Raw genomic sequence first — 15,109 nt, forward strand, 5'->3', positions numbered from 1 at the left:
GAGCCCCAGCTTCCTAAGCGATTCTGCATTCCAAATAACCAGCGTTACCTCAGCTGAAATTGCACTGAATCACAGGACCCACAGGGAGCCTCCTCACCACTAGCAGCTCCTAGAAAGATTCATATCAAATACCAAATGGCCTCACCTTGGACAGTGACAGTTGCTTTATAAAACAAAAATCCCTAGTATTGAGGCACTTACTCCATCTCTACTATTACACTTGCTTTGAGGAACAAGTTGCTAGAGTATTTTTTTTTCCTTATTCCCTAACACTTTAAATCACAGTATATTTAATCCAGGGGCCCGAATAAACATCAATTGTCCAGTTCATTTGATGATTGATTCTAATTCAAAAATCTAACAGACTCCTTGTCACAGTTTTACAACTTAAAAAGGATACTTACCAGTTACTACCTGCTTCTCTTTGGAGAGAACTGATGTCTACAAGCAGTGATTATTTTCTTCTTTGTTTTCCTGTCTATGTGCCTTGATTGTAAACATCCCTGTTCACCTTGCAATTCCAAACACTCCAACCTGACACTTTTGTCCCCCATAGAAAACACAAAAACATTTCTCAAAGTAGCAGAACTCTCCAGCTTTGTAAACTTCCTATTTCTTAGCACTGAGAGCGAGGGGGGAGAAAAAGTACACTGAGTTCCTCTGAAGCCCCCTCCTGACATTTCCAGACTTATTAGCCAGTTTTCACACTGACTTCAATCAACCTCTTTAATCCCCCAAGGAAAGAGCATTTTTAATTCACCGATTGGCTGATAAGCTTGAAGCCAAAAAATGATTTACACGTAGATGAATTGTGCTTACAAGATGGAACTTCGAGCATTAGAAGCGGATCTGAATTTCCTATCTGTCATTTTATTTGCCACATTCATTTTTTCTCTGCCATTACCCTTGCTGATTGTGATCTTTCAGCGCTATTGGGCCCCTGCTTCCACAGTTTTTAATCTGCCTTTAATCCCATAGATTTTAAATATTCCCGGCACCGAGAGACTGGAGGCAATTAACTGCCCTTCTGATGCGCTCCTTATCAGTTGCCTCCTTGTATCTCTCAGAAGCAGCCTCAAGACACTTCCAGGCTGACAAATACTACCAGCATTTCAGATGAAGCATCCGCTGCAAATGGGAATGTGAGGTCCAGCTGTGCGTGCTGACGCTGAGCAATCACAGTCGTTTCTGGAGAAGGAGGTTGAGGGACAGGCTCAGTGCGGGAGCCCCCAGTGCCCAGGCTCAGAAACAATGCCCTCGTAATGTATTTTTGGACTTCATAAAAATGTGCATCATCTAATCTATTTCATCTGATTGCTGTTTCTAACTAGAATACCATTTCCAGCTCTCTGGCTTTAAGGAGGGATTCAGATGGGATGTCAAAAGGAGACATCAGGTAGAAGCAGCTTCTTGAATCTGGCTCACATCTCCTCCCTAGGTCTTGTTTAATTTTGTACTTGTTTCAGACATGTTACCGTTCAAATCTGCCCACTAGATTTCCCAACCACTAGTTGAGAAATTTCCAACATATTCAACCAATGTCTGTTCAAACTCGAATACATTTGGATTTGCTAGCAGAACTTTGTACATCACCTGCTACGTCAAAGGCTAACGAGCTCTGAGAATAACAGAGGACTCTAATCAAGGTGGCACAACTGAGTTGCCATGGAAGAAAAAGGAACATCACTCATGAAAATGCACGTGCTTGTTCAAAGCTATGTGCATTCATATACACTCTTTAAAAATGCTAACTTTCTATTTAGAGCCCACCTAGAACCCCCATAGACATGATCACCTTCAGAAGTGCATTCCTTTGGCCTTTTATTGAGGGTAAGTCAACTGGAGTCTACCATGGACCTCCAACTTTCATTCCAACCGGAAAGTTTCAGCCTTCCACTTTTTTGTTGTTGAGTATTAAAATGAGCACCTTTGTGTTTGCTGCTACAATTCAAATGATGGGGAGAAAGGCTCTCTTCCATCCCATCTGACATCTCCATGTCTCAGAACACTAAGCAGTTGGTTTTCTTCCTCAGACACCCAGTCTCCTAAACAGACATAGTGTTTGGTAGCAGAAAGCTACGTGCTTTGTTGTCTTGCATATCTGAACACACGTATTTCTTGTAAAGTCTTCTCACAATTAGGTCAGGTTGCCATTAGTTCACACAAAGTTGAGTGTCATTTGTCGGTAATTCCTTCTGTCACAGATTTAGCCACCCTCATTTTGGTCTATACTGACATCTCCTCGTGGATGTGCCATGAGTTTTCCAGTGAAGGAGAAAATGTAATCTTCCCTCGGTAAGGAAAAATGATATAAGTTTCTGACTTTACTCAATTTAAGGATGGGTCCGCAAATCTAACGGTATTTTCTTGAGGTGAAAAATAGGCATTAAATAAACAGGCCATTGTGTAGCCAACAAGAGTTCTCTATCTTTTGGAAGCTGCTCTATTTTTTTAAAGTACAAAAAATTATAGAGAGTGATGTCAAACAGGGAAAAAGGATACGACAAGGCAGACAAACAATGCATTAAGTGCATGTGGTTAATTGATCGGCTCCACTTTCTGTACTAAAAGAAAAACGCAAGCTCTTTCATACAACTTCTGCAGCACACTGCGAACGTGGTAAATGGATGCATTTTGCAGTACAGCGGTGCTATGTTGAGAGGTTGTTTATAAACAACACCCAGCGACATAAACAAGGGGACCGTCAAGAAAAGCAAGTGATGGGGAAGAGGCCAAAACTTCGTTATATAACAGGAGAAACACCGGGTAGCAGCTCTCACTGTGTTGTTTTGCTGTGACTTGCAGCTTTGCTTAAGCATTTTAAAGATTCTTGCAGGTCTTTTTCAAGCTGCCAGCTCTAGCCTACGAATTATGGTAATGTGCCACTTCTGAGCCCTCGGCAGGATTTGCAACAGAGAAATCACATCAGCCTATGCTGATTAACAATTCCATTCCATCCAGAGATTTATATAAAAAAACTATCTTACATTTTGCTTTTTAATAAGAATGATCGCTATCTCAAATTGAGTCCCAGCAAATTTTAATAAAGGCCCAAGGTTGAGTGGCATTTTGCATGCTGATTTAGCTGTGATTGCTCGCTTTTGATGAGCACTAGCCTGGCATGTATAGCTCTCCTCAGAGCAGGTTTAAAGACCAGGAGTAAGGAAAAGGATAAAAATAAAAACTTCCAACTAAAATTCGAGGTCTTTTCTTTCTGTGATTGATTACTGAATAAATACCAACACGTATCTTTGGATTCAGCCTAAGAGTGAAATTCCCTACAGCTAAACAGCTGTTTTTTTAATGGCTTTTAATATACCAACCTGTCAAAATATGTTAACTTTGATGACTGCAATTATTATTTTAAAAAGATATTATCAATCTATTTATCTATCATCCTTCCTGATATTTCTTCTTAAATCAAGTTGAGAACCACATTTTGATTTCCCAATAAGAAAACTGTTGATAAATAAATATCTCTAGAGGGAAGTATTCTCCTTTGTTGAAATAGAAGGGACATTAATTATTCTGAATGAGAACGCTAGAGGTAAGCTAAGATTTTCATTCTGTGTCAGTGGCTGATAGAAGACTTCCCCAAGAAGGCAAAGAATATATGGACACAGCCCACATGGTGGTTTCAAGTTTTTTATGTATCTTTAAAAACTAACAACTTAGTGGTTATATTTTTTATGGAATGGTTTTAATGATCATTATTAGACATTATTTATCTCCAATATCATTGGTTTAATTGCTATGCAGATGTATGTACTACAATTCTGCACTACCATGAAGGTCACCCCAAGTTTGTCTCCCAAAGAAAGAACTGATCAATCAACCCAAAGTAGAATCCAAACAAAGCTGAAGAATACAAATGTGATTCAGTGTATTGGCTAAGGCTCACCAAACTTCATCAACCAGTCTGTGAGTTTCCAAAACAAATATCTTAACCCGGAAAAAGGCTGCAGCTAAATCACAGAAATAGCAAAATCTCAAAATGCATAAAACCATTTTCAATAGCATTTTAGCAGTAAGAAAGCATCTTTCAATACCCAAACACTTTTTGGATATAGCATTTTTACCCCACAGAAATCCTCACTTGGTTTCCTTGAAGGGAATGGAGAAGTGAGCCATCATAATGTTCATCACAAAAGACAATCATCACATGAGTTATTATATTACATAATAACTTAGCTAGTCAGCATTGTCAAGGAATGTACCAGATAATTGAAGTCTATCCCTTTATAGTTCTTTGTTATTTTAATCATTTGCATTATAAATATTACTTATGTCCTTTATATATTTATACTTTTTTAAAGAAAAAAATCTGCACTACTTAACCATTTTCTAGTTGCACATTTGAGACATTGTTATAATATGCTAAGTATTACACATTTATAAATTATAAATATTATAATATAAATATTATGTACCATAATTTATTTTTTCAATAAATATTATATACTATAATTTACTTTTCCACTATATAGGCTATAATACAATATATATTGTGCATCTAGGATGAGCCAAATACATTGCTAAGTCGTGAGGAAAAACGTGATAATTAAGATATAAATTGTGGCATCAGATAGCTTACCATTCACTTGAGAAAAGAAAGAAGTAGACTTTTATAACATAAGGTGATCAATCCTATGAGAAAAAACTGCATTGGGTACATAGAGACAGAGTGAAAAGAAGCTGAGTGGAACAGAATTCTTACTGATACAACCTCAAAACTGAGTCCTAAAGGATCAATAAAAGTTAAATTAAAAGAGTAGGGAGGAGCTAGCAGATGGCATGGTGGTTAAGGTGCTAGACTGCCACATAGCCAATCATGGTTTGAGCCCCAGACTCAGTGACTTGAGAATCAATCAGAGTGTAAACATGCCCAAAACTTCAGGAGGATTCTGGAGAAGGGATTGTGTCATGTCCTTCACCCTAGAGGGTGATTTCTCATTTTCCCTCTCTCTATCTCCTTTCAGAGAAAGCATACACTCTATAGGAAAAAAACTAAAAACAGAGAGAGAGAGCAAGAGAGAGAGAGAGAGTAGAGATTCTGGAATTAGAAAAGAAAAGGAATATAAGCAAATCCTGATAGCTATAAGTTGCAGCAGAAAAATTACTTAGTCCTCTTCTCATGTCTTTTGTATTTTAGTAAAGGGAGCCTAAAATGGTAAAAATAAATAAATAAAAATAATAAATAAAATAATCCTACATAGGGATTGTGTAATGGTTATATCACTGGAATCCCACATAGTCGACTGTGGTTCAAGTCCTGGACCCGTTGCTTAAAACTCAATGCTGACGCGGATGCGTGTGTGTGTGTGTGAGTGTGCCCCAAATCCTAAGAGGTGACTGGAGGAGAATGGATTTCAGCATGGCCATCCCTTCTGGGGGGTGATTTCTCGCTTTCTGTCTCTCTGACTCTCTCTGTCTCTCTAGCAAGTATATGTGCTCTATAGCAAAAATCTCTCTCAAAAAAAAAAAAGAAAAAGAAAAAGAAAAAGAAAAAAAATCCTACCTAAGATTAAATAAGAACTACAAAAAAACTAAGGAGATGGGGGATATCTTAAAGTGGATGATGAGAGAAATTCTAAGAGATTTTATCGTAAGGGAAATTGGTAGCAGTTAGAAAATTTTGAAAGTGATCTGTTACCTTTTTAGAAATTTAACACAGCTGTCCTGAGAAGATTGACTTGGAAAAGAACACTAGTTCAGGGAGACTAGGTAACTGGCACCTTATCTAGATGAGAAAGAAAAGCAGAGCATTGAGACACTGTTCCTCAACTAAGGTAGAGGAGTCATGTGAGGAATTGGACATCTGTAGGAGCAACTGGGGAAACTGATACTCTTATCATGGAAAATGTGGATTAGGCAGGTAAGACTCCAGCAGGTGACATGGTGGCTAAGGCACTGGACTCCCACAAGATTAACCACGGTTCAAGTCCTAGACCTACTAGTTTGCTCTCTCTCTGTTTCTCTCTCTTTCTCCTTCTCATGAGTGCACATGCTCTGTAGCAAATTTAAAAATAATAATAATAATAAATACAATGAAATAATGCTTAAAAAAGATAGCATTGAAGCTTCTGATTTAAGCAACAGAAAGCACTGTTACTGATATAGAGGTAGGCTTGTGGGGGACTAGCAGATGGCATAGTGGTTAAGTCGTTTGACTCCCACATGGTCAACTGTGGTTCATATACCAGACCCAGCAGCTTGAAACTCACACTGGGTGCATGTGCTTGCATTCCCAAAATCCCAAGAGGAAAATGGAGGAGAAAGGATTGCGGTATGGCTATGCCCCCTGGGGTATGATTTTTTGCTTTCTGTCTCTCTGTCTCTCTGGCAAAAGCACATGCCCTATAGCAAAAATTCCTCTGAGGAAAAAAATTTTAAAAAGTAGCCTTGAGGGAGAAGTAGGATTGGGGGACATGAAAATAGGATTTCAGTTTTGATCATGTTGACCATGAGCATAAGTGTGAATATGAGTGTGAGTTGTTACTACAAGCATGATGTGGAACAGCCACGTGACTATGACAATATAACACATATGTAGTTGGGCATCTAGTTAAAGGGTAGTGAATTTTTCTTTTCTGCTAACCTCTGCTTCAATAATGTCAGCTGTTTCCTTTGTATACAACTTTCTTTTTTTTTTTTTTTAGATAGAGGTTTTTGTTATAGGGCATGTGCACTCACCTCCAGGTTGAGGACTAGAACCACAGTCGGCCTTGTGGAAGTTCAGCAACTGTAACCACCATGCAATCTGCTGATCCCAATACATCCATTTTAGACAACATTATTGACATTATGAGGAAATTAGATAGTTTAAGTAATAATTTAGTAGTTAATGGTCTTCATTAAATTAATAATAATTACCCATTCCCTATAATTGCTTTATCAGATGATGTTGGCATTTGGTGGGATCTCCTCCCTTTAGGCAAATGAGGTGTTATTAGTCCCTTTTGTGCATAGTAAAACTGAAATACAGAGAAGGGACATAACTTTCTCAAGGTTACCCAATTAATTAATAGCAAATTTAGAACTAAAATAAAAAGCCAAATGCTCTTCCTACTAAACCAGAAGAATCTGATACACTCCCTTTCCAAGTGCCAAAAATAAAAATATTCTTATTGCTTGATTCCTTTACCAAGTTCTATTGCTCAGTGGCCTATGTTATGTGTATGTGTTTGTATGTGTGAGATAGAAATGCCAGGGATATTAAACAGGTAAGAAAGAGCCTTGTGTATAAGAATGAAAGGATACTAAGAAAGGTAACTTCCAAGTTCCATGTTTGGAGTCCTTGAGAATGATAGTTCCCCCTCATTATCCAGAAAACCATTTGGACAACTGAAATGGTGAAATCAGAAGCCACTAGAATAGATGTAAAGTATTCCATTGATAAAGAGTACAAACAGAAAGTGGGAGAGTCCCAAGGACTGAATTTAGGGGAAATCCCATACATAATGTATAGGGAGACCAGAAGTAAAAAAGAAACCAATGGCTCACACTCTGACTTGGGCTTTTCCCACCAGCAGCCACGCAAAAAGGAAGAAAAGAAAAAGATGTGTGTAGAGTCAATCAAATTATCTTTCTCAAGAATATGAATTGGGGGACCAGCAGATGGCAAAATGGTTATGTTGCTGGACTCCCACGTAGTAGACTGCAGTTGAATTTCTGGACTGGGCAGTTTAAACTCATGCCAAGCATGAATGTGTGTGCGCCCAAGATCCAGAGAGGAAAATGGAAGAGTAGGGATTGTGGCATAGCCATCTCCCTTGGAGGGTGATTTCTCACTTTCTGTCTCCATCTCTCTCTGTCTTTCTGGTGAGTGCACACACCCTATAGCAAAAACCTCTTAAAAAAAAAAAAAGAAAGAAAAGAAAGAAGAAAGAAAGAAAGAAAGAAGAAAGAAAGAAAAAGAAAGAAAAAGGAATATGAACTGATAACCAGGACAAGAGTTACTCCGTTGTGTTGGGACTGAAATCAGCAGTTATGATGTGGAGTCATTATGAGACTTTGCCAATCAGCACTTATGAAGAAAGAGAATCCTTGAGAACAGTGGAGTTGAGGGAAAAGGTAGGTAACAATATCATGTAAGAGACTAAATTGAGTTGATAAAACAAAGACTCATAAGTAATCCCTCTAGTCTCGCCAGTCTATTTCTAGTCTGTTTCTTAACAATGCACAGTCAAAATAGACACACAGATTCACAGGAAATGTAAGTCAGTCTTTATTCTCTGAAAATAACAAGTCAACACTGATCTTGACAATAAATTATGAATAAAGAGTAAATTAAAAGTGAATAAACAAAATTGCAAGAGGTTCAATGGAGTATGAAAGTACTGGGATTTGTATTTTCTTCATTATACTTTCAGTATGTTTTTATTTTTATAATATACATATAATTTTTAAAATCAATATTTAAATCCAAGAAAAAAGGTGGTGAAGAGACATGGAAACCAATGGAATAAACCAGAAGTTTAACCACAAAAGTAAGAGAGATGGAAAAGAAACATAAGGAAATAATAGGCTCAAAAAACCTTTTTTCAGCATAGGAGGATCTGTAACAATCTGAAGGCAGAAAGGGAGGAGAATAGAGATGAGAATAAAGAGGACAATGATTTTTCTGTAGAGGCAGAAAAAATGTGATTATTTCCTCACCCATCATAAGGGTTATACACAACACTGTTATAACAAGAAACAGGTTAACAAGAGAAATACATAACAAATTTATTTAGTCAAAATTTTATGTAACACAAGAACTTTTAGAATGAGGACCCAAAGATACAGAAAAAATATATATTTTATATGTATTTTATGTTTACTTTTGAGAAAGAATAGACAGTCATGTAGAAATATGATTGAACAAAAAGGGTTCAATCTAATGTGATGGACTGAGGCAGGGAAACCAGCAAGGTCTGCCTGTCCTGATTCTTCTTGACTTCTCCAAACAGCATTTCTATCTTACAGGTATGAGCTAGGATTTCTCTAGAATGAAGGTCTTAAGACTTACCATTAGACAAAGTTAGAGAATTTTTTTTATACCAAGACAAAAGGCAAAGTTGGGAAGAGATTAGAATAATAACTCTATATTTCTTTTCTTTTTTGGGTGGAGGAGCTGGTTTTAGAGTCATTTCTATGACCAATCTTGGGGAAGAGGAATTCTGATTTGTATGCCTCACTTCAGAGGAAAATCAGAGATAGGAGGCAGGAAGGCAGAAAAAGATCAGAGAGATTTTCTTCTGAGGCCTTCCAATCTTTTTTAGTACTCAGCATGCCAAAGCACCATATTTTAGGGGTACAATTTTCTGAGCCTCAATAATTGTAAAAAACTAGCATCAAAGGAATGTAGGTACTGGTATCAGGACTGACTGGGGAAAAAAAAGTGAAAGAATACTTTTCAACTCATCCTTGGCAAAACACAAGGAAGAAAATAGGATGGATACAATGAAAGAAAGACTGTAAGGATGATACAAGAGATAATTGGCCATGTAGAGTGATACTCCAAAGTGTTCTGTTGCCAATAACAGAAAATCCTAAGTCTGGATCATTCATAATGAATAAAGGTTTACTTTTTTTTTTTTTTAAGAGAGAGATTTTTGCTATAGGGCACATGTGCTCACCAGAGAAACAGAGACAGAGAGACAAAAAGCAAGAAATCACCCCCCTTATGGGGGATGGCCACACTGCAATACCTTCTCTGTTCTCTTCTTGGGATTTGAGGCACACATGCACAAGCACCCAGCATGAGTTTTAAGACCTGAATCCAGGACTCAAACCATGGAAGACCACATGAAAGTTCAGTGACGTAACCATTATGTCATCTGCTGTTCCCATTAGAGGTCCAAGTTTAAGGGGCCACATCTGGTGAAGGTCTTTTTGTTGATGAGGTCCAGAGAGCATCACATGGTGAAAGAGTAGGAGTATGCAGAGCAAAATGCATGACTATGGCCATGTCTCTGTCTATCCCATTCCCTCTTCTTATAAACCTACCAGGACTTAATCACCAGGATCCCACCATGATGCCCAGTTACTTCTCGAAAGCCTCACTTTGCAACACCATAATCAGACTAGGTATCCTCTTACCACTTATAATTCAATTAAATACCAACACAAAAAAATTGGGGGGAGGGGGGACATTGAAACCATAACAAATGAGGTAAATTTTCCCTGTAAAAGGAAAAGAAGGAAGGTAGGTGGGTCAGGCTCTGTGAATGTACACATACACACACACACACACACACACACACACAGAGAGAGAGAGAGAAAGGAGAAATTTTAGGTATCAATAGAGAGGATAAGGGCATAAATGAGAGATGATCACCAGGCTACTCTCAAAGCCCAGTTAAAGTTTATTCTGAGCAGGATCAAATCTGTACCTTTCTGTGGCTTGACCTCAGGGCTGACTTATCCATCAGGCAGTGCAGGCACGAAGCCTACTGCCTACAATAATTTTAGGGGCTCAGAAAGATGTTTTAATTCCTTTTAAGATCAAGGGGAAAAAAGAACTTTTAGGGTAAAAGATTATATTCATCTTTATACCAAAGCAGTCATAAAATATAATTTTTAATATTTTTTCATGCAGGAAGGAACCCATGAAGGCTAAAATGCCTAGGGCTCTTGGAAATGATGTGAGGACATGTGATCTCAGAGCAGCAGAAGACAAAGTCAGCAGTAGAGGGGATCAGGGGGTAAAAACTGTATGCAAATGAAAAGATGGAGAATTCTAAAATTCTAGTGAGTATATTGCATAAATGGCTGAGGTTGTGGATTTTGAGAAACAAAAGCCTAGCCAAAAGAGGATGGTCAGGAAGCAAGATTGAGCAGAAGTGGAAAAAAAAAAAAAAAAGTGAGTGCAGAGAAATGGAAGAGATGACCGATGGCCTGTAGAGGGGATGTGGTTGGAGATGGGAAGCATCTAGTGCAGGGTCTTTTAGAAACCGAAAAGTACCTATGGAATAAAGTCTCAGGAAGCTGGGCTGGTGGGATCAAGGAATCAATGGGATGAGGTTAAGTAAAAGGAGGAAAGGAACTCTAAGGTCCAGAGGTAAACAGCAAGTAAACAAGGATTCCAGAGAGTCTGGATTGGGCAACCGAACCTACATTTTTCTCAGTGAACCCCAACTGCAAAATTAGGTCACAGGAAGAGAATTAAACTAGGAGGGAAACTAGGAGGGTGATAATATGGTTTCAGGTTCCCTTTATCGCTCACCAGGTGTAAACTAAACTGATAAACTCTCTGAAATGCACCCTATTCAAAATCATTCTGTTCATGCTACATTTGCCTGATAGTGATAGTCTGAATATTTCTGATCCCTCACTACATCTTTAAGCTGTACTTCTGTCACTCTACAATTCTATTCTGGGTGCAATATTTATTGCAATATAAGACTTGGTTGCATTCAAGTTGTAAGTCCAAAGGGTTAAGAGTTAAACAAGGCTTATGAATGACTATAAACACAGGTATAAGAGGAATGGATGTTCCTTCTTTTGTTCAAGAAGAGAAACCTTATTGTTATCATTACATCACTTCTCCCTTTTCAGTAATAAGCCATGAAAGAATATGCCTCCACTTTTCCATTTCTTGCCTTTTGAAGTTAATTTCCAATCCTAACTATAAATCAGAAATGGTACAATCTTTTGATATGTTACAGAGCAATGAAAATTTAATTTATATAATATCTTCCCTTTTTTAAGTGCCTCATTCAATTGAAGCAGAAGCAGCTGTGAATGATGGCTAAGTTAAGAATAAAAAGTAACATCAAAGTGATGTCTGTCATTATGATTTCAAACAGTATGTGCCACTTGGGAAGGTTGGGTAAAATCTGAAAAGGATGTGGTTGACTAACCAAAGTAGAATATAGGCACATAGAAAGTAAAGTATTCTGTAAATTTCTAATGTCCTCTTCCCATACAAAGTCTAAAGGACAATTTTAGAAAAACACAAGTGTATTGGATATTAAATTTGTGTGTGTATGTGTGTGTGTGTGTGTGTGTGTGTGTGTGTTAAACTTGAGGGCAGTGTCCAGTTACAAATGCCTCATGTGAGTTCTCAGGTTCAAAACTAAATGTATTTTCCCATTGCATAGGCAAAAGGATGTTAGTTTCCAAAGCACTACAAACAAATAGTACTGGGTGGGAACAAGGATGGGCTGTAAAGAAAGAAAAGGGATTCCGTTCTTTCAGAAGCTAGGGGAAAAGAAAAAAAAAAAAAGGTAAGCCAAAGGACTAGCTAGGAAGAGGGCTTCTACCCCTCATAGGTCATGTCTTCAGATTTTGCAAAGTATCTTGAATTAACATGAGCCCACAGACAGTGAACTGGGACATTTCTAAATTCAAATTTAATTTGGAGAACAACACAAGTTACTTGGTGAAAGTGAAGTTTCTGTGGGAAGACTGGGCTTTTAAGGGAAACGATGTTGGGCTCTTTGGACAGAAGCCCTCAATGCCAGTAAGCTCTAAATGTATATATTAGTAGACTTCTAAGAGAAAGGAGGGTCTATTGTGCTGCCAGCAGAGTCATTTGTCTAATGTCAAATTCTTGTAGAGCACATACAATGAAATTCCTAGTGATACCAATTTAAGTGGTGAACTGACCCTGGCCTATTTTGTTTCAGTGAACCTTTAAAGCCTAGGAAAAGGAAAAGTTAGCTACCGTCATCCTACAGAGCAGGAAGGGAAGTAAGACCTGATGGCAAACCCTTTGGTAAACACAGGCTGGTGTCTGTGACACCCACCCAAAGACCCTTTGTCAAATTAAACATCACATTTGGCAGAACCAGCCCCAGTCCCTGGATGCTCCCTGACATGTGCACGGAGGCCTGATAAGATGCTATCAGCAAGCCCCTCTAAGTACTTTAAGCACTTTAAGCAGATCACTGGGGCAATTACCATAAAGAGTGAAAGATATGGGCCTTTATTGATGGGAGATTAATATTGAACACAAGGCCATTGATTTTTCTCTGCATCTTATTTCTGATTGTAAATTTGTTTTGTAGCCATCTGAGTTAGTTGGTTTGTTTGCCATGGTATTGTAGAGTCAGTGAGGATTATATTTAGATAGAAATAATTCAAATACAGAATCCTGCTTTAAATGTATGTGGGTTTTGTGTGTTCATTTTCTTCATCAAAGTGCTAAGCAGAATGTAAGATTAGAAAAGGTTTTAACCAAAGATTCTCATATATCTCCACAAAATAGCTACCATTTATTAAGTGCCCACTACATTACATGTACAGTATAATTTAATTCTCACAAAATGATACTCAAGGCAAGTATGCTATCCTCATACATCAGGTAAGGAAACCATTATCCAGAAAGATTGAGAAACTTACCCAAATTCACTCCAATAATGAGTAGTGAAATGACCAGTCTGCGCCATGGTGGTTAAGGCAACTAGATCTCCCATGGCCAACTCTGCAGTTTGAGTTCCAGACCCAGCAGCATGAAGAACATGCTGAGTGTGTGTGCCCAACATTCGGAAAGAAGGAAGAACTCAATACAAAATTATTATAATGTGATTAACGCTTTGTGACTCAGTTTAAAGTGGTTTGATATAGAGCAATAACTAGAACTTACCGTGGTACCTAGACTGTGTTCTGCCATAGCAAAATCTGAAACTTACCATTTTAGAACCCTGACAAACAAAAGCTTAACAGTCCTGAGGGAGGCTGTCAATGAAGGCTTGAACAAAAGTGAAGTCAATGTTATTAGAAGCTTGAGAAAAGGGCTATTGTTATATAATAACAGTTAGTTCTGCAACACTATAAAGGAGAAAATGTACATAATGACCTCAATCATGAAGGGAAGGAGAACTTTTGGAGGAATGTTGAAGGTTGAAGAAACACCTAGATTTTAGCACCCTAAAATAAAAGTAAGAGAGACAAACTGAAGAACGAACTGCTTGGTTTTGTTTTGTTTTTATTACAATTTGGAGGAAACATTAGCAGGAGGAAATTTGGAGGGAATGTAGTAGATACCAGTGTCTTCAAAATAAAAAAATGGCTTCAGGGCAAAGATCAGATCTGAGGTGCTATAAAGAGTATGTGGTCTTGGGGACCAGCAGGTGGTATGATGGTTAAGGCACCAGACGATCTTACATGGCCAATCACAGTGTGAGTCCCGAACCTGATGGCTTGCTTTCTCACTTCCCCCCCCCTCTCTCTGTCTCTCTCTGGTCAAATTAAAATAAATAAATGAATAAATAAGATTAAATAAATAATTCTTTAAGAAAAAAAAGAGTATATAGTCTCAGAGTCAAAACAATTCTTAACCTACAAAATCTATAGAATCATAAAAATGGGGGTAGTTTTATGCCACTCAGTTTGGGAGGGGGTGGGAGATTGATATTATGCAGCAAAAGACATCCAAAATGTGTACAAATGAGATTTTTCAGAGTAGAAGCACCATGAATGGAAAAGAGGAAATTTGAGACCTAAGAGAACAAGGAGAAAAATATTTCATAAGAAGAATAAGAAAAGATGTTCCTCAAAGAAAGAGATTGTTTATTAATGCTAAATGAAATACAGCTTCTTTTGCTCCAAATGTTATTTTGAGACTCAGTCATGTTATCTCATGTATTTTGTTGTATGGATATACCACAATTTGGTTATCCATTCACCCTTTGAAGGACATAATTGTTTCCAGGTTTTGGTGATATGAATACTACTAAATACATCCATGTGCAAGTATTTATGTGGACCTAAGTTTTTACTTATCTAAAAAAAATTCATAAGCAAGGCTTGGTGGGTAATATGAAATGCATCTGTTTACCTTTTTAAGAAACTCAAAGACTGTTTCCCATAGTAACTGTACCATTTTGCATTCCCTCCAGTCATGTAAATGAGGTCCAGTTACATCACGTTCAGCATCACAAGTGTGGTCGGTATTTTTTATTTTAGCCATTCTACTAAGAGTGTCTTATCTTGTTAATTTCTATGTCCCTAAAGACTAACAATCTTTTCATTTGCTTATTTGCCTACCCTTTATCTCCTAGGTAAATCCTCTATTCAATCCTCTATTACCAAAGAGACAGAAAATGAGAAATCACCTCCTGGGAAGATGGTCACACCACAATCCCTTCTCCTCCATTCTCCTCTTGGGATTTTGGGCACA

At 37.8% G+C, this 15,109-nt stretch overlaps 1 protein-coding gene across 1 annotated transcript in view; it reads left to right on the top strand.

Annotated features, from left to right (window-relative positions):
* Positions 1-1,787: 1,787 nt before the first annotated feature.
* The window catches only part of LOC102480823 (fibroblast growth factor 19-like), an 80,654-nt gene continuing 67,332 nt past the window's right edge, over positions 1,788-15,109 (top strand). The window contains exons 1-3 of the mRNA XM_006150076.1: positions 1,788-1,830; positions 2,205-2,295; positions 10,583-10,688. Of these exons, the coding sequence (XP_006150138.1) occupies positions 1,788-1,830; positions 2,205-2,295; positions 10,583-10,688 (240 nt within the window). The remainder of the gene's footprint in view (positions 1,831-2,204; positions 2,296-10,582; positions 10,689-15,109) is intronic.

This window comes from Tupaia chinensis, unplaced genomic scaffold (assembly GCF_000334495.1).
Source record: "Tupaia chinensis unplaced genomic scaffold, TupChi_1.0 Scaffold000275_1, whole genome shotgun sequence".
Classification (NCBI taxonomy): domain Eukaryota; kingdom Metazoa; phylum Chordata; class Mammalia; order Scandentia; family Tupaiidae; genus Tupaia; species Tupaia belangeri.